Genomic DNA, 24,410 nt, shown 5'->3' on the forward strand with positions numbered 1-24,410 from the left:
TTGAGAAAACAATTCCAAATATAATAGCATCACAAAGAATAAGTCTTAGGAAAATTTTAGCCAAAGAAGTGCATGATTCATACACTGAAACCTATGAAACACAGGGATTTGCCTGTGTCACAGACAACTTGGCTGTGCCACAGAGCATTCAAGCAAAAGGGAGGAAAACCCCCATTCTTTATTGGATAGTCAGGAAAGAAAGTACAATGGAATGAGGCTACAGCAATATATTTTCTTTATGACTATTTTGCATAAGACAACTTAACACAAACATCTTTTTCCATACCTCAAAGGATCCTACTGCTCACACATAATTCACGTCAGAGCTAAACACTGTTTGAAAGGTATTTTTCTGGGTGACTCGGGAGAGAAGATCCCTGTGGCAAGTTTTCAGAACTCCTTTCATTTAAAAGAAGCTGATGGCTGAGGAAGCACCGACACCAGTTGCTCCCTGGAGAACTTTGTGCTAAACCTAGTTCTTTCAGCGCTGTGTTCCAAGAGCAGGAAAGAGTTAGGTTCAGAAGTGGAACTGTGAGGCCCACCCACCATGGAGAGCGTCACAGTCGTGGATCCCTGTGACAATGCAGACGTGGGTGTTACATGATGGAGTGTGGTTGTTGCCTGTGCAAAAGATCAGGAAAGCATAGCCTGCCATGTATGACTCAGACATGTCTCTTGGCCCCTCTGTACCTTAGTTTCCTCATTGGAAAAAAAATGGATCTTACAAATTTTTCAGAGCTCATACTGAGCTTACCCCCAGCTAACTAGTAACTGTATCATGTTTTTACACATATTCATCGTGTATTCAACTTACATTGTGTGTAAGAACTGCATTCCATGCCAGGCCTGAAATGTTCCAAAGCTCAGTTCTGCAATTAGATTGCAGCCAAGATTTCTACAAGAAAAAGAAGAAAGAATTATTTCAGAACATTTATCCTTTGGCAGGGATTCTAACCTGTATATGATGAAACACAACCTCAATACTTCCTTGTACACTAAAGAAATCTCACTATGGAAGATATTTGTTTTGTTTTTAATATTTGTATGAAAAAATAGATTGTATATCAAGTATACTTGTTTTATAAAAAAGAGAAAGATGGATTAGTAATTGACATCTTCTTGTTTTTTTCCTGTTATCAGTGGTATTATTACAGAAAATACAAGTAAAATAAATAAAAAATATTTTTATGAAAGATTTATACTTTCATGTTTGTACATGTATTGCTAGATACAAAGGAATAAGTGCCCAGAACACTTGTCTAAGTGATCTTTAATTCTCTAGAAAAGGATTCCATAACTGCACTGCTGACATCTTGGGCTGGATAATCCTTGTTGTGGGTGCTGTTCTGGGCACTGTAGGCTGTTGAGCAGCATCTCTGACCTCTGCCCCCCAGATGCCAGCAGCATAACTACAGTCTGACAACCAAAATGTGTCCAGACATGGCCTAGTGGTGCCTGGGCAGAAAATCACCCTACTTGAGAACCCCTGCTCTAGAATGAGTCACTCTGATCCATATGATAATTCTTACACTAGTGTTTCCTAGAGACAAAAAGGATGTGGCCACATAATTTTAGTAGCTCTCCATTTAAAATATTTCAACATAAGAGGTTTACAATTAAGTTTATAAAAATTCCAAACATAATTAAATTGTATTTGTAACTTACATAAACTGCAGAAAAGGTAGTGATTCGAATGTGCGTCTTTCAATACCCTGTATTTTATTGCAGGATAAATCTCTGGGAAAAGGAAAAGGAAAAATATTGTCTCAGTCATCAGATATCTAATTAGCAGAGATAACTAGTAGAGGTTAGAATAATCACATTGAGTAAGTAGCTCTTATCTAAACTCTAAACCTTACAAATTATTATGTGAACCTTCCAGAGCTCCTATCCCTGCCCTCACCTAAGTCTCACTTTCACTATCTTCATAAATAAAATACACAACCATAGATCTTGAGAGATTGTTGAGATAATCCTTCCTGACAGCAGAAGGACTGATTAGATCAACTTTTGTGGTCTTATCAAATTCCATTGTAGGAGCTCAAAAGCTTTTATCTCCATATATAATTTCCAATATTGAAAAGAATATTCTCACATTTGCAAACCTTCCTGGTTTTATTCTTTCTAGGCCATTTCAGCACTAGAAAAAATAAAAGATGCTCTTTCACAAAATTTGAAAGGAAGTTATACCTCTAAATATAATTACTTTGAACTAATTCAGAATTATACTTTCTATTATTTTGACAGAAGCTCCCTTTGGTTTCCATTGCTTTAATATTCCATGAATTTAACTGCTTCAGTTGTACAGTGGTGGGACAACAAAAAACAACAACATGGTATTGGATTTTTATTTTAAATCACTCACTCTTGACTATTACAGGTGACTCTCTTATTTCTATTGGTTCAGGCTTAATCCCTCACTTTTCACCTAGATGCGTATTAACTCTTCTGAAGGGTATGCCTGCCTCTGGTTCACTCCTTTCTAATCGGTCCTGCACAAAGTCACCACATTAACTCTCCATGAGTGGTTCTCAAATACCAGCATCGCTTGGGAATTTATCGAAGATGTAAATTCTCAGCCCTACTCGGGACCAACTGAATCAGTAACTGTGGGGTGGGTGCTTGGGCTGTGAGAAGCCCTCCAAGTGATCTTCCAGCAGGCTGAAGTTTGTCCTAGAGTGCTGCCGAGATCGCATGACAGCTTGTTCCCCTCGGCTTGGCCTTCGAAGCCCCAGAAGGTCTCGCCCTAACACCCGATGTACTCTATAGGACAAGCTATTTTTCCCTTGTGCTGCCTTTCTGCCATTCTTCTTTGCAAACTTATTCTTCCCGAGATGTCTGCCTGACATACCCAAAAGCCCCTCAAGCTGCTGCTCTAACAGCGTTGCTCTTGTAGCATCTTTTTTTCTAACTTGAAGTCTTTTTCCCCTCTTTTGTACTCCCCGAACAATTCATACCTCTCACTGCCCACATCCATTTCCTCTTTTTAATATAGTTATTTTTACACCCCATTTCCTCTGAGTATAAACTCCCTTAAAGTATGGACAAGGTCTTACTTACCTGCATTGTCTACCATGTTTAAAACTGATACATGGACATAAACTCACATATTTATAAAATGAATGAAGAGCTGGGGAGTCCAGAAAAGGGATCATTTAAAACTAAAAGGCTTTTCAAATACCTTCCTCTTCTGTGCCTCTTCAGCACTTTGTCATTCATTCAGTGCTTATACATGGTGGTCTGAGCTGGCAAGTGCATTTCCCCTGTGAGATCATGAGTTTCTAGAAGGGTAGGAACCCTGTATTACCCACTTTTATGCCTGTAATACTAGGCACAGTGGTTGTCATATTCTTTTCTGCCTTTTTATTCATTGGCATTTTTTTTTAAGTAATGACAATACTTATGATAATGAAATACTTAGCTTACAAAACATTTTGCAATAGAAGTAATAAGGGCCTAATCCACTGAGCCGTTATCTCATTTGTGTATGGAAGGTTTGGAGCCCAGGTGGCAGAGGTACCTAAGAAGATCAATACAACAGTGTCCCTTGTGGCTTGAAAGGTTTGAAAACTCAAAGGACTACTTTTATTGTCATGTAAGACCCTTTATATCTGACTCCCTTAAGTTTCTATATTTGCAAGAAGACTCTTCTTGCAAAAGAGCATCATTAATTAGGGTAATAAGGATGACATATACAGCTCTGCATGCAAAAGACAAAGAATAAACATAGACCTTTTATAGTAACATAGTATCTCCTTACTTCTAAACAAAAACAAGTACTATGTAGGCATTAGTTCCTTGACAATGAGACTGGAGAGATTTTTAGTTGGTAATTAGAGAAGTTAGGGCCATTTCTGATATGCTTATTTAGTGTAAATGTAGACATTTCCAACTATATCAGTTAATCACCACGTCAAACATCTGTTTTTAATATTGGTATAATAATTCCTGCATTGAAATCCTAAACACCAGTCTCTTCTCTGGGTAGCTATAATCTTGATAATGTTGTTTACATAATTCATCTACTTAAGTACTTAATATTTCAATGTTAATTTAGATTAAATTATAAAAATATTCTGGGTTAATGGCATTCAAGTTAATATAAGTATTCTATATTTTCTTGTCTTTTAGGTGACAATATGGTTACCTTTAATTCCTCTCATCTCACTAAACCAACTTTTACAAATCTTTTCTGTAAAGGCTCGAAAGTTAGTATTTCAGGCTTTTCAGGCTACATAGAGTCTCTGTTGCATGTTTTTCTTTCTTTCTTTTCTTTTTTTCTTTTACAGTCCTCCTTTAACAAAAGGGCTGTATAAAAACGGACCATGGGCTCGATTTGATCCATAGGCCATAAACTAAATGTTAATATAAACAGAGGGCACAGAACACTTACATACCAAGGCTCCTATGGGTGCCTGTAATTGCTCAGACCTCATTACCACTTTTCCTCTGTAACTGAAGGGTTTTTCTATCTATAGCTTGTCCATATAATTAAAAAATTGAAAACACATAGGAGGTATTTAATGCTAGAGAGTGGCTAGTACCCTCCCTACACAGACTTACAGAATCCTAAATTTTTATTCTTGGGAGAAATTATAGAAATTGTCTAATTTAAACCCCTTATTTATGTTATAGATAATATAACTAAAAGCTCATAAATAAGTGTGAGTATCTAACTTACAAATACTGGAGGGATAGCAGGCCTTCAAATGAGTCCTTATGTAATTCACTGAACTGATTGTCACTGAGAATTCTGAAAAATGGAAAGGTTACTTCTGAATCAAATGCAAAATAATTACAATTATTTACGTATAGGACTAATTTCTACATGTGGGGGAGACCTGAATAACGATAATGGTACCACCTAAACACCCTAGTTCTTATTAATTTAGGGATGGTGACCTGTGCTCTGTTTCCATTCAGATCTTTCTTGTCATGTCCTCCTCTGTGTCCCCCTCTCTCTCACACACACACACACATACACACACACACACACACACACAAAACTATCCATCCACTCTTCACACCAAAATGTGTACTTAATACCTACTCTCTTGATCCCCAAGTCTCTTTCAGAACCCAACTGTGGGTGGCATGATCGTCAGCAGAACTGCCATCTCCTGAACCTTAGTATGGGAGCCCCACACAGAACTATGTCAAGGCTGCAAGTGGAGCTGTTCAATTTTCCTCCCATTGAAAATATTGTATCAGGGAACTAAAAAGTGCATTAAGATGTGCATCCAGTTTAATACAGCAGCAGACTCACAGACTCTGAGAAGGGACTAGTGGTTAGTAAAGGGGAGGGGTGGGGAAGGCTGGGTGGGGAGGGACGGAGAAGGGGATTGAGGGGTACTATGATTGCTACACATGGTGTGTGGGGGTCACAGGGAAGACAGTGCAGCACACAGAAGACAAGTAGTGACTCTCTGGCATCTTACTACGCTGATGGACAGTGACTTCAATGGGGTATGAGGGGACTTGATAATATGGGTGAATATAGTAAACAATGTTTTTCATGTGAAATCTTCATAAGAGTGTATATCAATGATACCTTAATTTAAAAAAGTTAAAATGTCCACATTAATAATTATAAGGCAAATACCCATGTAACACCATTCATGTCAAGAACACTGCCAGCATCCCAGAAGCCCTCAGTGTGCCCCTTTCCCATCACAAACTGCTCCCTGACCCACTAGAGGTAACCACTGTCCTGACTTTTTAACTCATCTCCCTGCTTTTGGAATGTGGTCTTACATTTGAGGTGTCAGCCATAAACAACATAGTGCAGTCTTGCCTCTTCCTGAACTTAGTATATAAATGGAATCATATTATATATGTATTATTTTCTACATTGCTTCTTTCATTCAACCTTACCTTGCAAATTCATTCTATCCTCAGGTGCAGCTGAGGTTGGTTCACTTCAAGGCCTACTGTTACATGCTCGGCTACCTGTGCCTACTGAGTACTTGAAAGTGGCTAGTGTGACTGAGAAGCTGAAGTTTAATTTAATTAATTTTAACTTTTTTAAAAGTTAAATTCAAAATTGACATTTGATGTAGTTATTGGAAAACATTTCATTATTTTGCAATAACCTGGCCATATGATGCTATTTTTCCAACTGTAAATTTTATATCTAAAGAGAGATCAAGTAACTTCTGATAAAAATCTTGCAACTAAACTGAGATTTTATAGACTTAATATGGAAAAAAGAATATGAATGCATAAGTTTCATACCAAGTGCATGTAGAAATTATAAACTTTAGGTATTTTAAAGACAGTATGAAAAAAATGTAGACTATCTTAACAATGTATATAATGATTACATATTGAAATTTTATTTTGGACATAAAGGTCAAATAAAATGCATTCACATTACATCTGTTTCTTTTTACTTCTATTTTTCAAGTGGCTACCAGAAAATTAAAGATTACTTATGTGCTTGCATTATGTTTCTAAAGAATAATATTCCATTGTATAACTATGCTAGACTTTATTTATTCACTCTACTGTTGGGGGATATCAAAATTTTTCTAGCTTTTGTTACTATAAACAATGCTGCTTTAAACTTTCTTATACTTGTATTTTGATATGCATTTGCCTGAGTTTCCCTAGGATCCAGTAGGGGTACAAAACTGTTCTCCTAAGGAGTTGTGCTATTTCAAATTGGCAAATGGGTAAATGCCAAGTCTCTACTCCTCCAACCACAGGCAAAATCCCTAAGAATGATGGAAAAGACATGATTTAAAAATCCACAACCTTACCTCAAAGTGTGGGAGTAGCTCCACACATGCTTCCCTACCAGAAATGGCCTGGAATTACCCACAGGGTGACGAGCTGAAATGCTGCTGCAGGAGCAGGGGCAGCACGTGGCCTCAAATCCTTCCTCCTCAGGCCACAGAGCAAAGGGCATTTTCCTCCAGGTAGGAGCATCGGTGCTCAACAGGCCAGGGGCCCAGAACCTGGGGAAAGGGTGTGCGCTCTGTCTAGCCACCAGAAGCCACCTCCCACCTCCTCTGACTTTCAGGAACTCCTTTAGGAACAACAGCCCCAGTAGCTTATGTCACCTCTGTCCAAGAGCCAGAAAACACAAGCAAGAGAATCTCAACTCAAAGACGAACTGCACTCAGGACCAAATGACAAAGAAACACAGTTCCGTTACGGACAAAAAACAAAAGCAAGTGAGCTGATAGCCAATAAACCAGAGCAAAGAGAGGAAGCACAAGGGGACTTTAGAATGGCATAACTGATATCCTGAGTCAGACAGTGCATCCGTGAAAAAGAATCAACTCAGGATTACATGAATGAAAAGTGTTATTATTAACAATAAAAACCCTCAATATATGCACCTTTGAAGAATCAATTAGAAAACAGAGATCCTGCCAATGATTTCTCCAGAATGCAGAATGAAGGGAATGGGAATAATCCACAGACAAGCCTGACACCTGAGTTTGCCCAAGAATGTTCACGCCTTTGCTTCACCTAGTCCCACAGGAAAGACAACATGCCTGGCAGGATGGTTTGCACCCACTTCTGAACACCTGATGAGCAGGAGAGTATACAGCCAGTGTCTCCCAGAGTGGAGTAAGGGAGTGATAGGAGATCCACTACAGAAGAAAGTCTTTAAGATTTCAAAAGCAAATTTCCCTTCCCTGGGAATCACCTTCCTGGGAGGTAATATTAACAGTTTTACATCCTTCAAGCACCTTGGGAATCCAAGAACATGCTATGTTGCTTTGTGAACTATTTCCACCAAGTTCTGCATATAAACATTCTGCTTTCCCTCACAGGGTCTGTTAGTCACCTATATTAATTCCACCTCATAGAGTAATTCCTTTCTCATAGCTTAAAACAATTCAATTACTACTACCTGGAAACTCTGCATCTGAAAGCAAGAGGAATCTCTGTTATACGGTGGTTCATAATACACAGAATATAGTCACATACATTTAAAAGGATCCCAAGACAAAAAACTTTCATTCCCACAAAGAACTCCTGGAGCCCTGAGAATGCCTCAAAGACCCTGACTTTGCCTGGAATTCACCACATTACAAGGAACAGCAGCGGTGGCCAGAATGTGTGAAGGGGGAATGGTCACCAGGTGATGTTATGACTGTTCTCCCATCTCTGTCAGGTAATGCTTTCCTATTTCCATGGAAATGATCCAAAGAGAAAAAAACAGATCAATATGTCCAACACTGTTTATAGTAACCCTTTTCATAACAATAGACAGTTGGAAAAAGCTCTACCTCCCCCCATATCACATAACAAAACTTATGTGTACACTGTTGATTATATACAAAAAGGTCATAGGAAATGATGGTATATGAAAAAAATCAGGACAAATATGAAACTTGTATACTAATTCTAACTTTAAAAATCATAAATACTGACAAGGTTTCAATAGGAACAGGAAAGAGATGGAGGCGGAAACTCAGCTGGTTATGGCAGTGTCTTCTCTGATTGGCTGATGCCCTTGTCAGACTGTTTGGTTCAGGAGAGAAAATCATGGTAAGACAGGGAGTAGCTAAAGAGTCTGTATTTTCAATTAATGGGATTTGTTTTGGTGAAAGTTATTTGGATGACATGATAGTAAAAAATTTTTTAATTACCCTAATAAATTCAACCTTAAAGGAAAGTTTAGACTGAGAATGAGTGTTATCAAAAAATTACCCCAAAAAGGAGCTTCACATAAGCAACAACCTGGAATAAAACATACTGATCTGTACAACTCCAAATATTTTTTGACTAAAGCAAAAAAAAATGTAGCCCTATAGGGAATCAGAGTTAAGGGGGATCTAAAATTTTCTTACACAATGAAAACATCAAAACCAGGTATGAACTAACGTAAGAGAAACATTCATGTTTAACTTCTGATCAGACTTCCTTTCACTAAAGTGATCTTCTGAATTTTGCAATATTCATTCTTGATTCTACATTACTGGCAATTATCCTTCTCCCCACCTCTGTAACTTCTAGGAAATTGACAGGACACAGAGTTCTTTTTTTTTTTTGGCTTAACTATACATACATGCCAACAGTATACATACATGCCATTCTGGCATTTATTTACCCACCTTGTCCTGCTTGCTTTCTCTCCAAAGCATTTATCATTACTTGAAATTATACCTATCTATTGTAGTTAATCTATTTATTTTTATATTACATATTTGTAAATCCCTTCAGAACTGGGATGTTTGGTCATTTGTTCTTGTATCCCTGGTAAATAAAACAGTTCTTGGCACATAGTAGTTGCTCTGTAAATATTTGTTAAATGAATTCAAAGTGACAGGTATTGATTTTCAGATATACTACCCCCTTTATTTAAAGCAAATCATTCCTTTATTATCATGTGCATAAGTACAACTTTACAGGAAAAAGAAATGTCTTTCTTTTCATTTGCACTTGTGACTCAATCTTTTGAGACAGGAACCCTCTGAGAATTTCATAAGAACTATGAACCCTTTTCCTAGAAAACTTCCCTTTCTTGAATATACACAAAAGCATGCATGCAATTTCCATGCACAGGCCTGTGAACAGAATGGCTTGAATGCAGGGTACAAACCTGAATGGGAAATCATGTCTGTCTCTATTTTCAAAAACCTCTAATTTGGCATTTTGTTCCATCATGACTGTAGGCAACAAACCACAACAGAGGAGCAGTATAGCTCATCTGACCCCCAGTAGAAATCAGATATGTTCATATCATGTCTTTGTTGCAGACATCTCAAAATTCCTTTCTTCTCATCACTACCTTGATATTATAATAATTATCACTTACAATAAATACCACTACATATAATAATTACCATTATAATAACTACCTCTACATATTGTTAATGTAAGAAAAGCAGATTTATTCCCATGTCACTAGTAACTATTCTTTAAGAGTATTTCAATGCAATTGGTTTTCTTTTTTTTCATATGTATTTTAACCTATTATACATTTAAAAACATCTCTTCATAGGTAGGCTTCTGTCCGTCACCAAATAGATATATGGAAAACAAAAGGTTAAGAGATCCTGCCCTTGGGACCATTGACTTCAATTAGGAACCTCTGTCTTACCAAGTATAAATCTAAAACTGACTTGGAAATCTTCTAACCTCACCAGACTCATGTTATATTATATAAACTCTACAACACATGCTATTTAAAAATTAATGTTTAAACTTCAGTTTATTTAAAAAAATATATTTATATGGCTCAAACATCCAAAGATATAATGTACACAATCCAAAACATTTTTCCTACCCCTGCCCCTCAGCCAACCCTTACGCTCGACTCTCTACTCCCCAGTAGGAACTAATGTTATTTACTTCTTGTGTCAAGTTACTTTCATTTTTTTTAGAAGTCTGGGAAATAAAATCTCCATGTCATATATTATCACGAGAAATATACACTTTATATAATATTTAAGAAATTCATAAATTAAAAAGAAACAACTGCCTGGTTCTAGCATTTTTTTCCTTATGAATAAGATATCCTATGAAGGGGGATCTGTTTTAGTGTGATTATAATCCCTATTTTTAGATTACTATGACTGTCATGTCTTTTAATATTAATTCACAGGTCATGTCGAACAAATGATTAATGATACAAAAGTCTTGAAAAATGCCAGTTATTTACTTTGAATATAAGTATTTTTCCCAAATCACTTGTATCAAAACTGACTTTTCTACAAATCAATAAAAAAAAATTACAGACAACAAAAAAACAAGCAAAGAACAGACAATTCTGAGAATACAAATGTTTGGTAGGCATATAATGATATTTAAATTCCCAAGTAATCAGAAAAATTCAAATTCAGATGGGGCCCCTCTTAGTCACCCACCCATCACACATCAGCCAAAAAAATACCCAGTGGTAGAGGGTGTAGGAAAATGAAGCTGTCATGGCCTGTTGATTAGAGTATACATTGGCACAACTGTTTTTAGGGCAATTCAGATTTTCTATCTATATAGTCTTAATCGCAAAAATTCCACTTCTAGATATCTCTTTTACAGAGATACTTGCTCATGTTGACAAAGATGCGAGTACAAGGATATTCATTGGAGCGATGCATGTGACAAGAAAACAACATAATCTAAACATCCAGCAATAAAGGAAGAATTAACTGTGATAAATCTATACCATAAAATATTATGCAGGACTTTAAATGAATGGGGTAGCCCTGTATGCAGTGGGAAGAAATCTAAATTGTATCAAAAAGTGAAAGAATTCAGTCATAGGATGTTACCCTTCATGTAGAAAAGCTAAGAAAATCGCGCAACAAACCTATTTTGCTATCTGTAAATCCTTACGTAGACAAATGCATGGACAAAGGTCTGGAAGGATATACACTAAATTCATAGTAGTGGTTACCTCATGGGTGGGGGATTAGGGCACAAGGAGGGTCTTCACTCTTCCTGTTATTTCATTTTTATATATTGAGAGTATAATCGTGTGTTCCTTGCATACTGGCAAGTAAGTTTAAGTTGACTCTTAAAGAGAATCCACCAACTTTAGTTTTTAAAATAAACAGAATTGCAATCAGTAGAGGTCGATTTGAGATATGGAGAGGAAATACCTTTTCTCAGAACTACTGACCTCAAAACTCTGGACCAAGAAACATCTTATAATGCAGTTAGTTTTTTGTGTTCATATTTGGAGAGAATATACTCACAGTTTCTCAACCCAAGTGTATGACTTCCATGTATTTTCATCCACGTAAGAAATAGAGTTTCCTCTGAAATTTCTGTGAAGAAACACAGTTCATATCCTTGAATAGGTAGGAAAAGAATGAACAGAATAAGCAAAAGAATCATGGCAACCTTATCATGGCAACTAGGGGAATATTCAAATGCAGAAAATACCAGCTTTCTAGTGTCCACAGCCATCAGCTTCCCAGTTTGCACAGCTAATAAAGATACAACACGGGGCACAAACAACAAGGCATCTCCTCAGAACCTGAACTTCCTATCTGTCCAACTTCTTGGGCAGATAATGCCAAGTAATTACCTTGAAAGTAAGTATTTTTTCCTAAAATCATGTAGGTATCTCAAATGACTCCTTCCAAAGAGAAAATGATAAACAATTAAGCAGAAAAAATGGCAAAAATTTATCATCAACAATAAATATAAAGAAGCCCTGTGCCAGGTAATACCAAAGATCTGGCTCAGTGCCCGCTGTTGAGATCTCTCCAGCTGTTAGAAGAAGGGCAATTAAAATTTAGAGGGACTAATATGGAAAGATCTCTCAGAGACAGTGCCGAGGGAAACGCCCAAATCACCGAGCGAGGAGTAATGTACTATCTCCCTGGGGGGAAGTGCAAAGGGAAGAGACTGGAAGGCAGGACACACACCAAAATGGTAACAGGCGTTATCTTATGGGCGGTAGGCAGGGTGGAGTGGGACTTCCACATTTTATCCTAGATACTTCTGTGCCTTTTCCCTTTTTTTAAACATGGAGAATGTATCCATAAACTGCACGTATTTAAAAGAAGCTGTTAAATGCTTGAGGTTCAGTTTCAACCACTACCTCTCTGGGTGATTTGAACCTTTCCCTTTAGCTTCTCTTCCCTCAGCAACAAGTTCCCTGTTTTTCAGGGCAGTCAGAAGTAGGTCAGATACCTGTCTGCTCCCCTGCCCAGTGGAAATTCCCACCAGAAGCCTTCTGCGTGCCTTACGCTCACCAATAAAAGGCACCTTCAACTGAACTGTCTCCCGCAAACGGGCTCTCCTTCCCAGCTGCTGTACTTCCCCCTGTTCTACTACCATCACTCTCCTCATCACCCAGGACAGAAACTTTAGAGTCAAATTTGATTTTTCTCTTTTCTTACACATCCCACCCTCCAGCTCTAGTCGGTCACTTACAAAGACCTGCTGACTGTTCCTTTGTCGTGCTCTCAGGATTTTCTTTGTACTCCCAGCACAACCATTCTGATTCAGCCCCTTTTCACTTCACTCTAGGCTTTGCTAGTACATCCTGTTTGGTCTCCCTGAATCAAGCTCTCCTCTCTAGATCACGCTACATATGGAATCTAAGACAATCCCCTTGCTTTAATCATTTGTCTCTCTTGCTTGAAAACTTTCCATGGCTCTCCATCGTCATACTGCAACTTTCAAACCCCTATAGCTGATAGTCAAGGTTTTTCAAAATCTTTCATTGCTTGCTAACCAGTTCTTTACAGCCAGACTGGTCTATGAAATCCTGATCATTCCTGCAGCCATGCCTTTGCCTACACTGAATGTTTTTTCCCCCTATTCAACAAATTATAGGTACTCTTTAAGTCCCAGGTAAAATTGTCACTTATTCAATGTGGCCTTCCCTGAGCTCCATATCCCAGTGATTACAGGTTCTGGTGAAGTACAGTACCTAGAGTCTGTATCTCTTTTAGTACTTAATTATCACCTCCCTTTTAATGCATATTCTTTCTTCCTACCTATCACTATCAGGTTCTGGAGACAATGTTTATACATCTGTGGCTCCCACAGCACTTAGCCCTGGGTTGTGCAAAAAATGGGTGTTATATTTAAAAAGCCAGAGGAAAAAGTTTTGGACATAACTGAGGGACCAAATAATAACAGTTAATACTCATATATACACTAGGCACATATAGAAGGGCTTTACATGTATTAACTCATCTAAATCTCACAACAATCTTATGGGATGGTAATTACCACAATCCCCACTTTACAGATTAGGAAATTGAGTCACAAAGCTAATAAATGACAGACCTGGGTTCAAACCCAGGCAGTCTAGCTCCAGAATTTTTACTCATAACCAGTGAAATGAGGAGAGGGACATGTTACTATAAAGAAAATGGACTAAAAATGATAGGAAAATGGTAGAATAGAGAGGTTAAAGACTTAAATGACAGAACCAAAAAAAGTGGGTAAGGAAAAAGAATAAGGCAATTTCAAGTAAAAGACTGGAGAAGAGAGAACAATATTAAGAAGGAAAAGGAAGACGAGGAATAGTTAACAAAACATAAAAACAGGACATCAGTCAGCACAGTTATGGAAATGAGGGGCCAGGAAGTCCTTGAGGAAAATGCTGCCAGGACAGGCAGGATACAGGGAACAAATGAAGAGAGGAGGTTCTTACAAGATAGTGAAGGTGCCATTGTGAGCGTTCGGCTCTGGCACAGGCACACTCTGGAGCTTCCGCTCTGGGCTGAGACCAACGCACGCCAGCGTCTTGTCTGTGCAGCTACAGAGCTCACATATGCTGTTTGTGGTGGTGTTCATCACCGAATTCTGAGTCAGTGAAGGAAAACCTGTCTCAGACGGCTCTAGACCTAAAGGTGGAGGTTTCGGGATCATGGTGAGCTCCAGGCCAACAGGTTCCACACTGACACTGGGCAAGTCTGAATCCTGAGGTTGATCCTGCCCCACAGCTGGAACTGTCACCTCATCATAGACTGGAGGTTGTGCTACAACTTCCTCAAAAGGGTCTGGAGGCCAAGCTGGAGAATCCTCCTGTGCTCGAGAAGATTCTGCCCCTTTAGAGGACTCTGGAGGCTGAGCTGGGGCTTCCTCCTGGACTGGAGACTTAGCCTCTTCAGGAGTGTAGGAAGGCTCAGCCAGGGCCACCTGCAGGTTTGCAGGGTTTTCATCTGCCTCCGGGGGCTCTGCAGGCTGAGATGAAGCCTCCTGCTTCAATGGAAGTGGTTCTAGCTCTTCAGGGGACTCTGGATGCTGATCCTGGGAATCCACCTGGGGAGAGAAAGATTCAGCCTCCTCAACTTTCTGTCCATGATGAATGGGGACACTTTTCTGGGAGAAAGCTTCAACTTCCACAGGGGCCTCTGGAGGCTGATGTGGGCCGCCCAGAAACTCTACAGGTAGCTTCTCCCTAGCATAGACAACACCCCTATTGGGAGCTAAATAATCATCCTGCAATTGTTCTAGATGTTTCTTTGCAAATCAGCCTGGAGTTCCAGTGAGAACTTTCGTAAGCCGTCGATACTGAGCTACATCTTTCTTCAAGTTTGGAGGTGAAACAATAAACCTTGTTGGTTTTGAACTATCACTACCTAGAGGTGGAACAAGTATTTCAAATGACTGGTGTTCAGCCTGATCTACATTTAGAGTTTTAGTCTCAGTTTGAGTCAAGGAGGCAGATCTAGGACCTAATTCTGGTCTCGACTTACCAACGGAACCACCTCTGGGAGACTTTGATGCTGGCCAGGCTTGTCCCAAAGATTTGGTCCTGGGGGCAGCTCTGCAGCTGAACCAGTGTACAGGAAAGGAACCACAGGATGCATCAGTTGTTGATGTGGATGGGGAAATTCAAGAGGGAGATTGGAGGGATCTGAAGACCAGGACTTGGTTGGCCCTGGGGGTCTGGGGGACAGCTGCACAGTGTCCAGGGCCCAACCCGGAGGCTGAGCTGCCTGGACCAGCAGCCACAATGGTAGCAACACAAGAAGCCATGGGGCCCAGAAACGCAGCCAGGACATGGCAGCAAAGGCTCCAAGGCACAATGAGCCAGAGGACGAGAGCAGCTCCCTTAAGCCAGAGCAGAACCATTATGACAGCTCTCTGATGCTCACATATCCTTAGTAACTGCGTGCCCCTCCCCTGCCTAGTCCCTCCCTTCATTTATGATACATTAGGGACAGGCTGAGATTGGCTCCGCACCACCTGAGCAAGTCCTTTCTCAGAATCAGGGAGTCCAAGCGTCCCCTCCCCAGTTAAAGGCTACAGACACGTCCCTCCAGAACCCCCTTCCCACTGAGAGAGACAGGATTTGGGCTGCACATCTGGGTGGCCCTGGCTTCTGGCAGCCCAGGGATAGTGGCGGTTGGTTAAGAGAAGGGTAAGGGTGGAGGTGGTGCAGAGTTTCCCAAGGAAGCCACTGGGTCTGGCATCATGGGAAATTCAAAAGTGCTCCTCCAGTCCTGGCAACTGAACTCTTCCTCTTCAAAGCTAAAGTCTGAGACATTCTGCTTCCAAGAAAATTAGCTTACCTGCAAAACAAACACCTATTAAGGGGGTGGAGAGGGAAATACACTTTATAGTTATTCTAAAATGTTGTCATTTTCTTTAAACTCTCAGTATATCCATGTCTGATTGTTAATTCACCACCCTATTACATGAGGACTACCACTGAATCAGTGATGACTCCAAAATTGCTATAGGAAGGGCTGAAACCTCTTTCAGTGACTAGTGAATAGCCCTCTACATTGGTGTGAGAAACCCTCCACATCCCACCGTGGCTCATCAGAGCCACTAACGTACAAGAACGCCACTGCTTCTCGGAGGTCTACCCTGTGTGCACACATGGAGAAGATACATAGGATGTTTAAGTCGGAATGGTTAAACGATTTTCTTAAAATAATGCAACCAGCACCCAGTTGCTTCATTCACAGCCCTTTTTTATAATCTATTGTATTTCAGTCTTTGTTGCCTGGTACAACCTCTAGCATGTAAACACCAAGAGAGAAGGGGCTTCATCTTATTCCTAGTGTCTAGTATCTAGTAATGGCTTTTAAGTGGGGTTGATTCCCAACTGGCCTTAGAAATGAATCTGTTGTTACAATCAGGTTTCTGAAATCTTTAGCGTCAGTACTAAATCCCTTTCTCACAAGAAGGTAGACTTCTTAAAGGCCAAACTTGGATAAGTTTGAAATATCCTTGACTGATTTTTAAAAATTGAATTTAGAATATTATTTTGCACAGAAACACTTCAAAGACTTTTTTCAGATCATAACCACCTTTTCTTTCTTTACTTCCTACATTTCAAAACAAACTTCTCAAACTTTGGCATGAGTTAAATACAGCTAACCCTTGAACAATGCAGGGGTTAGAGGTGTTGACCCTCATGCAATTGCAAATCAGAGTATAATTTTGACTCTCCCAAAACTATAGTGCTAATAACCTACTGTTGAGCATACCAGCAATATAGTCAATCAACACACACTTTGTCTATGTATTATATACTGTATTCTTACAGTAAAATAAGTTTCAATTTGTAGCAAATCTCCAAAATCTCTTTCTAATATATTTATGAAGAAAAAACCCACATATAAGTGGACCCAGGTAGTTCAAACCTGTGCAATTCACAAAGGTCAACTGTGATCTAGCCCCAAGTTAAGCTCTCAAAGACATGAAACACATTTTCTGGTCCTTTGTTTTAAAAAATCCTAGTGTAATACATTAGTATTTTGTTTCAGAAATTGCTTTGGAAACTTAATCCTTAAATCAGGGCATCCATATAATTTAATTTATAGAAAGGTTCTTCAGCAACACATTTCATACAAGACATATAGGAGATATTGAGATTGGGGTTATACACCTTATCTGAAAGGCATAATAGTTTTCAAATGCTGTAGCATAATTACACTTAGTGCTAGAGTTACTTTATTTCCCAAATCCCCAGGATCTTGACTGAGAGAAATCCTAAAAGGCCAGTGTCCCCTCCTGTGTCTACAACTGTAGCAGTACTCTGATGGCCCTCAATCCTGCTCTCCAAATTTTAAATACCGAGTCAGAGCCAAGGGCGAGAACTTCAGGAAAAGCCCCAGAATTCCCTGCAATCAAAACCAGTGGCAAAGTTCCCCATTTTTCAAAGGATGATGCAGTTGACTGCACGTGCCAAATGTCTCCGAGTCCTGCTGTTTGCTGTGAATCATCGGTACATGGCCGGGACACTGCTGAACCATTTATCTCTACATATTCACATTAAATCCTGATTCCTCTTCAGTTCTGGCTTCTGTGGTCTCTTCACAGGATTTTTATTTTATTTTATTTTATTTTTTTTATGGATCCAGAGGCTTTTATTACAAATCTAATGATCATTTAAAGAACTTATTACATGAAGTGTACAAGTAAGTGAAGAGACCCAATATTTACTTTTCCCAGTATTTTGTCCAGCAACAATATATTATTCCCAAAGACAGAGGGGATAGAATGAAACTCTTATTTATTGAATATCCACCACATGTAAGACTGAGTGCTTTTATTTTCTCAGCGACACTCAGGACCAAAGTCCACAGCTGACGGTGAGGTTGGGATGGTTGGAGGCACTCAAAAAACGCCCCACGCCTTCCCGAGGCAGCCACAGTGCCGGCACCCACCACGGACCTCAGACTCGGGGCCTATTCTCGGTGGTAAAGGGGCAGGCCTGCGGTCTGAAGGCCTCTTTCTGCCCCCAGGGCTCTGCAGCCCGTTCCGGGGTCTCGGGACGCTGGGCACGGCGGAGTGGCGGCGGGCGAGAGGCCTCGGGAAGGAGCTGGGCGGCGAGCTCTCCCCGCTGGAGCTCCGCCTCTGCCCGAGCGGGAGGAGCGCGCGTGCGCGGAGAGCTGCTCCCCGCAGCGCTGCGGGTCTGCGCGGCCGGCGCACGGCGACGGCCGCCCCCAGCTGGTCTCCCGCGGCCGGAGGCTCCTGCGGGCCGCCTCCCAGGATGAGGCCGAGGACCGGCTGGACCGCGTGCGGCAGGCCCTGCGGAAGTGCCGGCCCCGGCAGGAGGACTGGGTGAGCCTGCAGTACCCAGGAGGAGCCCGCGGAGGCGCCCCAGGCCAGGCTCCCCACCCTCTGGGACCTGCTCACGGAGCCCGGACATCTCCGCGGCACGCGGTTTGACCGGTCCTCTGCCCAAGCTCCGGAGCCAGACGCTATTAAAGAATCCCTTCCGTACCTGTACACGGTCAGGAGCAGGACGCCCTCTTTTTTGCCCCCTGTCCTTGTTGTCTCTGAAATGCTTCCGCGTGAGAAACAACGAGAAGACGTTAAGTGACAGCCATGGAGTTGAGATCATCCGTGATGCTCTGCCAGACACGAGCCTCGGGGGCACATCCTTCTTCAAAATCATCGCGGCCAAGGCCGTCCTGAAGCTGCGGGCCGGAACGCCGAGGCGGCCGCCCTGTGGAGCGATCAGGTGTGCAAGGCCCTGGCGTCCTAATCGGAGGTGGCCGAGGAGGCAGTGACACCCGGGGGTGGTCTGGATGAAAACTGTCCAAGAGGTGCTGAAGTTGGCCACGCGGGAGAAAGCCTTCCTGCTGCAGTACCTGGTGGCCATCCCCACGGAGAAAGGCCTCGACCCCCAGGGCTGCCTCTGTGCAGGTGCTGACTCGCTGTCCCTCCACCTGCAGCCTGCCAGCCCCGCTCTGCCTCCTGTGGGGTTCCTGCCTTAGGCTCCCACCCCTGCCTGGCTCCCCAGGATGAGTGCCTTCATCCCAGCCCTAGGATGTTGTAGCAAATGAGGCCGCTGCAGTCAGTAGCCTCTGCTCCTCCCCAGCGGACACTGGGGCCTGCAACCCGGCTTGTGGGGGCCCCTCCTGCCACCATCTGCTGTGGGGGTAGGACCTGTGGGTGGCAGTTCTGTGGCATGCTGCTCTCTGCTCAGGGAGTTCCAGGGAGTTAAGTTTTCCCCCATTCATTGTCATGTTCCTATATTTACTATATTCCTTCAGAGCAGAGACATGGTACCCCTCCATATATTTCTGCATGCTTTTCAAGTACACACAATTTTTTTTTAATTACAAAAATAGGCTCGAACTACTTAGCACTGTTGAATAAAACTTTCTATGGTGATGAATATGGTTTAGATCTTCGCTCTCCAATTCGGCGCCTATATGTGACTACTGAGTATTAAAAGTGTGGCTGGTGTAACTATGGAACTAAATTTCCCATTTTATTTAATTTAAATGGGCACCTGTGGCTGGTGGCCACCATACTGCACAGCACAGCTCTATGTAGTGTTCGCACCGTGGTTTTCCCTCCTTAAGAATATGTCGTGGATGTTATTCTAAGTCAGTACAGCTGTTGTGTCATATTGTTGGGGGAGTGTTGTGTATTTTCCTCGGTTCTTGACTCCGCCGCCACAAAGAACTGAAGGGCAGAGACACAGTAGTGAAGCAGAGTAAAAGTTTTATTTAAAGTTACTTAAAGAGAAAAAGTACAGGTCACCTGAGCGAGGAGAGCACCTGAAGGGTTGGAGAGGGAAAGAAAGATTAAAAGGTTACACACTTAGAAGGTGCTGGAGACTTCAGAGAGAGGAGTGCCCTGAAAGGTTGGGGGGTTCCTCCTCTTAAGGATTCTTCAGGAATGTGACTAAGGGCTGGGGGTGCAGTCTTGTTAAGTGGTCTTTCAATCCTTGGAATTAACTTAACACAAGGAACTTCATGCTCTGATTTCTCCCTGGGATACTGGGGTCTTGGTCTGGGAGCATATCAAACAAGACTGCCTTCCCAGCCCACAAGTTGGGCTGAGTTATTGTCTGTTTCCTAAAGAGTAAGTTAAGAATCTTACTTCTTAACTTCTTGGGTTTTAAAAATGCAATCTTATTTTTAAGATGGAATCCTTCCTGCCTTTTACTATGTTGTTTTTGGCTGGGCCTGCATGCTAAATTAGTTGCCTAGGTTGCAAACTACTTGATTAGGGCCAAAGGGGGGTAAAAAACAGTATATAGGTAAAAAAAATAAGCTGGGCCTGCATGATTAACACAATAGACATGGGCTATGCTGAGGTACCATTCCTTATCTGGGGAATATTCAAACATTCCAGGCCAAGTTGCTCCTGGCTTTTTGAGCACTTAACTCTGGGTCTTTTAGGTGTGCTTTCCTAGCCTTATTCTCTTTCCACCCTGCTCATATCTATTTTCCTGCCTAAAAATATCACCATCAACTCTGATTCCTCTGTGCTGGGCACAAGGCCCAGTGCTTATTTGGATCATCTCATTCAGTCCTCACAATAACTTTGCAGAGATTGGTACCAGTATTTCTCTGTTCATAGCTGAAGAAACTGAGTCACAGAGATGGGCAGAACCCTGTCCCAGGTTTGCACAGTTCAGAAGTTGCAGGGCCAGATGGGGACCTTGCTGGCTCCAGAACCTCTCAGCGACACTCAGGACCAAAGTCCACAGCTGACGGTGAGGTTAGGATGGTTGGAGGCACTCAAAAAACGCCCCACACCTTCCTGAGGCAGTCACAGTGCCAGCACCCACCACAGACCTCATTTTTTAAGACCTGTGATATTACATGTTCCATTTTTAGTTCCTCTCCCCAATCCAGACACCATTTCCATCACCCCGGGCCTGCCAGGTGCATGGTGAGGAGGTTGCGCTGCTGCAATGCCAAAGTGAGAGGCCTGGCTGGAAGCGGTTTTGGAGCTGTTCTGCCCGGGGTAGCCTGTGGGACTGGAAGGGAAAGGCTGCTCCTGTCAACTGGAAGGAGGCGGTCTGTGGTTGGTGGCCCTGGAGGATGGAAGCTAGGCAGAGCACAGCTGCCTGCAGAAAACACCCTCAAGCTCTACTCTCCCCTCACCCCCCACCAGCCTCTAACACTCACACTCTGACCTGCAGCCTGTGAGTGTCAGGCTCAGGCCCCCAGGGCTTGTGAGGAGGGTTCTCCTTGTGGGTGTGAATATGCCCGGGGGCAGCTGTCCCTGTGTCTGCCCACCCGCCAGCCTGCTGGCTGAGACTGAAACTGCGGAGCTTCGGCTTCCTTTCCATTACAGGCACAGCCCAGTGGCCAGGCAGTCGCCAGCTGCTGACAGCTGCCTTGTATTTCATAGTTTGCCGGGCACTTTGAAAGTCTTGTGTCATTTAAACTTTGTAAAAACTCAACAGAAGAGCAAACAGTAGGTGAATTTTACAGGTACTGCAACAGAGCCTTGCAAAAATTCAGTGAAGGTTAGGATGAGGCAGCTGGTCCTTCTAGTCCAGAGAGTGGAGGGACTCTGCCTTTGTCCTGGCACCCCCACTCCCTCTGGTGTCTCTGGAGGGACTCCAGCAGACGGGCCAGAGCTGGGCCCTGCACCACTGTCCTGGGGGCTCAGGTAGGTCTGGCTTCAAGCTGGCACCAGGCAATGTCCAGACTGAACTGCCTCTAGCTGGCTTTCCCACCCATACCCTGGGACCAGCCCCATGTCCCCAGCCTGTTCCCTGCTTGCTGAGTCCCTGGCTTTATTGCTTTCATTTCTGGGCCCCAGCGGAGGGGTGGATCCAGAGGAGGAGGCTGGCACTGATGTGCAAGCATTGGGAGCGCTGAACAGAGGCAGCTGGGGACAACCCAACCCAACCCAACTGCTGAGTCACAGCTGTGCCACTAAACTCTGGTGTGACAGGGCGGGCTTCCTAACCTCTCTGCACAATTTTCTCAGCTGTAATCTGGTGATAATCCTTATGGTGTCTTGCTGTACAGGTCAACTAGTAGCCAACTGAAGGGGGTTGTTGCTGAGTGGTGGGAATACGAGTGATGGGTGTTTTTATCTTTGCGTACTTTTTTTTTTTTAAATGTTTCATGTATTTATTACTGAATAAACAGAGTAGCACAGAGGCACAAAAACGAAAAAATCACTTCCCTAATAAAACACACCCTATTACCTGATAGTAGCAATGTTTAGAGAGTGGAGTGAGATGGTAAGAGCATGTGACTTTGATACAGCATAAATGTGTTTGCCATCTTATGTGTGACTCCATAGACCCAGCTTGGTTCTTCTCCAGTGTCTCCTCTTGGACTTGTAATAGATTTTATCATCAGTTTTCATCCGAATCCACTGGGGAATGGGACGATTCTGCTTTTGTTTCTTGGCCAGGAATTGCTTGATACTGAAAGTCTCGTGAGAACACATGGTAGGAAACAGAGTCAACAGGCACCACCGAGATGGCCGAGGAAAGGACAGAGAGTCTTGTGTCCTTTTAGATCCTCATTCTCTCCTTAAGCAGCAGGACCTCTGCCTTAGTCGCTCTGTGTAATTCAGGAGCTGCCACCAGCCGTGCCGCCGCCCCTCACTCTCCCACCTCCTTCTCCAGGCTGCTCCTGGCAGATTGGCTTCTCATTTGTATGACCCAAGCTCTGTGCCTTCGCTGGCCTTTATTACTGTGACATCTGCCACCAAGATGATGCCTCGGTGATTCCAGCCAGGATCATCCACACCTGGGACCTCAGCAAGCACCTGGTAAGTTGTGCCCACACAGGTGACAGAGTGACAGAGGAGTGGTCTCTCCTCTTTGCTGCTGCTCTTCTTCTGTCTGGTGGAGTTTGGCTCTAGGGAAACCAGGGTCACTAGCCTGACCCCGTGATGTCAGGGAAGTGACCAAGAATAAAACCTTGGTGCTGAAAGACAGCAGAGCTCTGTCAATGCATGCCTGGATCCTCAGGCAGGAGTCAGATGGTTCTCTGCAGCTCCTCACGGCTACAGACAAAACTGTTCAAGGCACCAGCAATTAGATAGATAGATATTGATAGGAAGCGGGGGTAGATAGGATTAGATATACAGATGGACGGGCCGGTGGGTGGACAGCATGGTGGGCTAGCCAGCTGCCTGAATGTCTCCCTTGAGCAGTCAGCCTTTTCTGTGTGTCTCTTTACACACACATCTACTTTTATTGAAGCTGGGATCACACCGGACTCATACTGCCTTGTAACATCCTTTGCTCACTTAGTATTACACCTTGGATACTTCTTTATGCTCACCAAATGTGTTTGAATGAGATGTATTCTCTCTCTTTCACATTCCCCTCTCCTCCAACTGAGCTTACCCACTCATCTAGCCATGGTACCATGAGCAAATTATTTAACGTCAGTTTCTTCATCAGACAAGGGGACTGATAAGTGTCTGCCTTGTTGGGACTGTTTGTGGGCCAAAGGAGACATTACCCGTTGGTCACAGCCATGCCTTACAAGAGCGACCTTCCCTCTCCTGAGTCCTGTCACACCCATCGGTTTCCTGTTTGGGTCTCACTGAGATCATCCCGTCCCGAAGCCAGAGGGAGGAAAGACCTCTCAGGCTGAGAGGAGCTGGGCCTGAGGCTCTCAGGCTGAGAGGAGCTGGGCCTGAGGCTCCCACTCGGTCTTCAGCTGGCGGAGGGAGGGTTTCCCCGCTTTGCCTTGACGGGTCCCCCAACCCTCACTTTTCACCGGCGGACCCCGTGACATCCTTCACCACCTGGATGGTGCCGTCAGGCCCGAGTGAAGACCTCTCACCTGACAGACGGGTCACCTGGAGCTGAGACTGCCACTAGATAACTGCCACCTCCTGGTAGGGGGAGTGGGGCACGTGAGTCTCCGAGGACACAGTTCTTGGCTCCGCCCTTCCTCTTTCCCCTGGGGAGCCAGAGGCGGCAGCAGGACCAAGGGCGGCCGCCGGAGGTCGCCGTGGGCACACGACACCACCAACCTGACAAACGGAGAAAGTTCATTCAGTCTCAGCCTTACAGCTTCAGTTAGAAGGTGGGCCTGAATGCTTTAATAGCAGGACCCGGGGCCAAAATGTCTTCACATATAGAACGTTTATAGAACGTTGGAACTTTTACTACTGTTAGTAAATTTCCGGAAAATAGGAACCTGGCCTGTGCTCCCTCCTTTAACTCCAGGGTCTGGAACAGTGTCTACAGCCTAACTGAGGCTTAATAAATACCTGTTAAATGAGTACTGAACTCCTCCAGGACAATGACCATATTTAGTATTCATTCCCAGGGCTCCCTA

At 42.9% G+C, this 24,410-nt stretch overlaps 2 protein-coding genes and 1 pseudogene across 3 annotated transcripts in view; 1 reads left to right on the forward strand and 2 right to left on the reverse strand.

The window, feature by feature from the left end:
* Positions 1-15,269, reverse strand: part of LOC140849091 (leucine-rich repeat-containing protein 37A-like) — a 31,237-nt gene extending 15,968 nt beyond the window's left edge. Inside the window, exons 1-6 of one of the 2 annotated variants that reach the window (XM_073235334.1) lie at positions 15,132-15,269; positions 14,084-14,694; positions 11,661-11,732; positions 4,682-4,753; positions 1,666-1,737; positions 815-895 (exon numbers count right to left, since the gene is read on the reverse strand). In XM_073235334.1, coding sequence (XP_073091435.1) covers positions 815-895; positions 1,666-1,737; positions 4,682-4,753; positions 11,661-11,732; positions 14,084-14,694; positions 15,132-15,245 — 1,022 coding nt within the window. In that variant the 5' untranslated portion in view covers positions 15,246-15,269. The remainder of the gene's footprint in view (positions 1-814; positions 896-1,665; positions 1,738-4,681; positions 4,754-11,660; positions 11,733-14,083; positions 14,695-15,131) is intronic. The other variant, XM_073235335.1, reaches the window with a different exon arrangement.
* Positions 1-24,410, forward strand: part of LOC140849100 (DNA ligase 3-like) — an 854,661-nt pseudogene that overhangs the window by 429,516 nt on the left and 400,735 nt on the right.
* On the reverse strand, positions 22,203-24,269 carry LOC140849092 (putative ribosomal protein eL39-like 5). Its single transcript, XM_073235337.1, has one exon. It carries the CDS (start codon positions 22,552-22,554, stop codon positions 22,387-22,389), a length of 168 nt encoding a protein of 55 aa, XP_073091438.1. The 5' UTR covers positions 22,555-24,269; the 3' UTR covers positions 22,203-22,386.

This window comes from Manis javanica, chromosome 4 (genome assembly GCF_040802235.1).
Source record: "Manis javanica isolate MJ-LG chromosome 4, MJ_LKY, whole genome shotgun sequence".
Classification (NCBI taxonomy): Eukaryota; Metazoa; Chordata; class Mammalia; order Pholidota; family Manidae; genus Manis; species Manis javanica.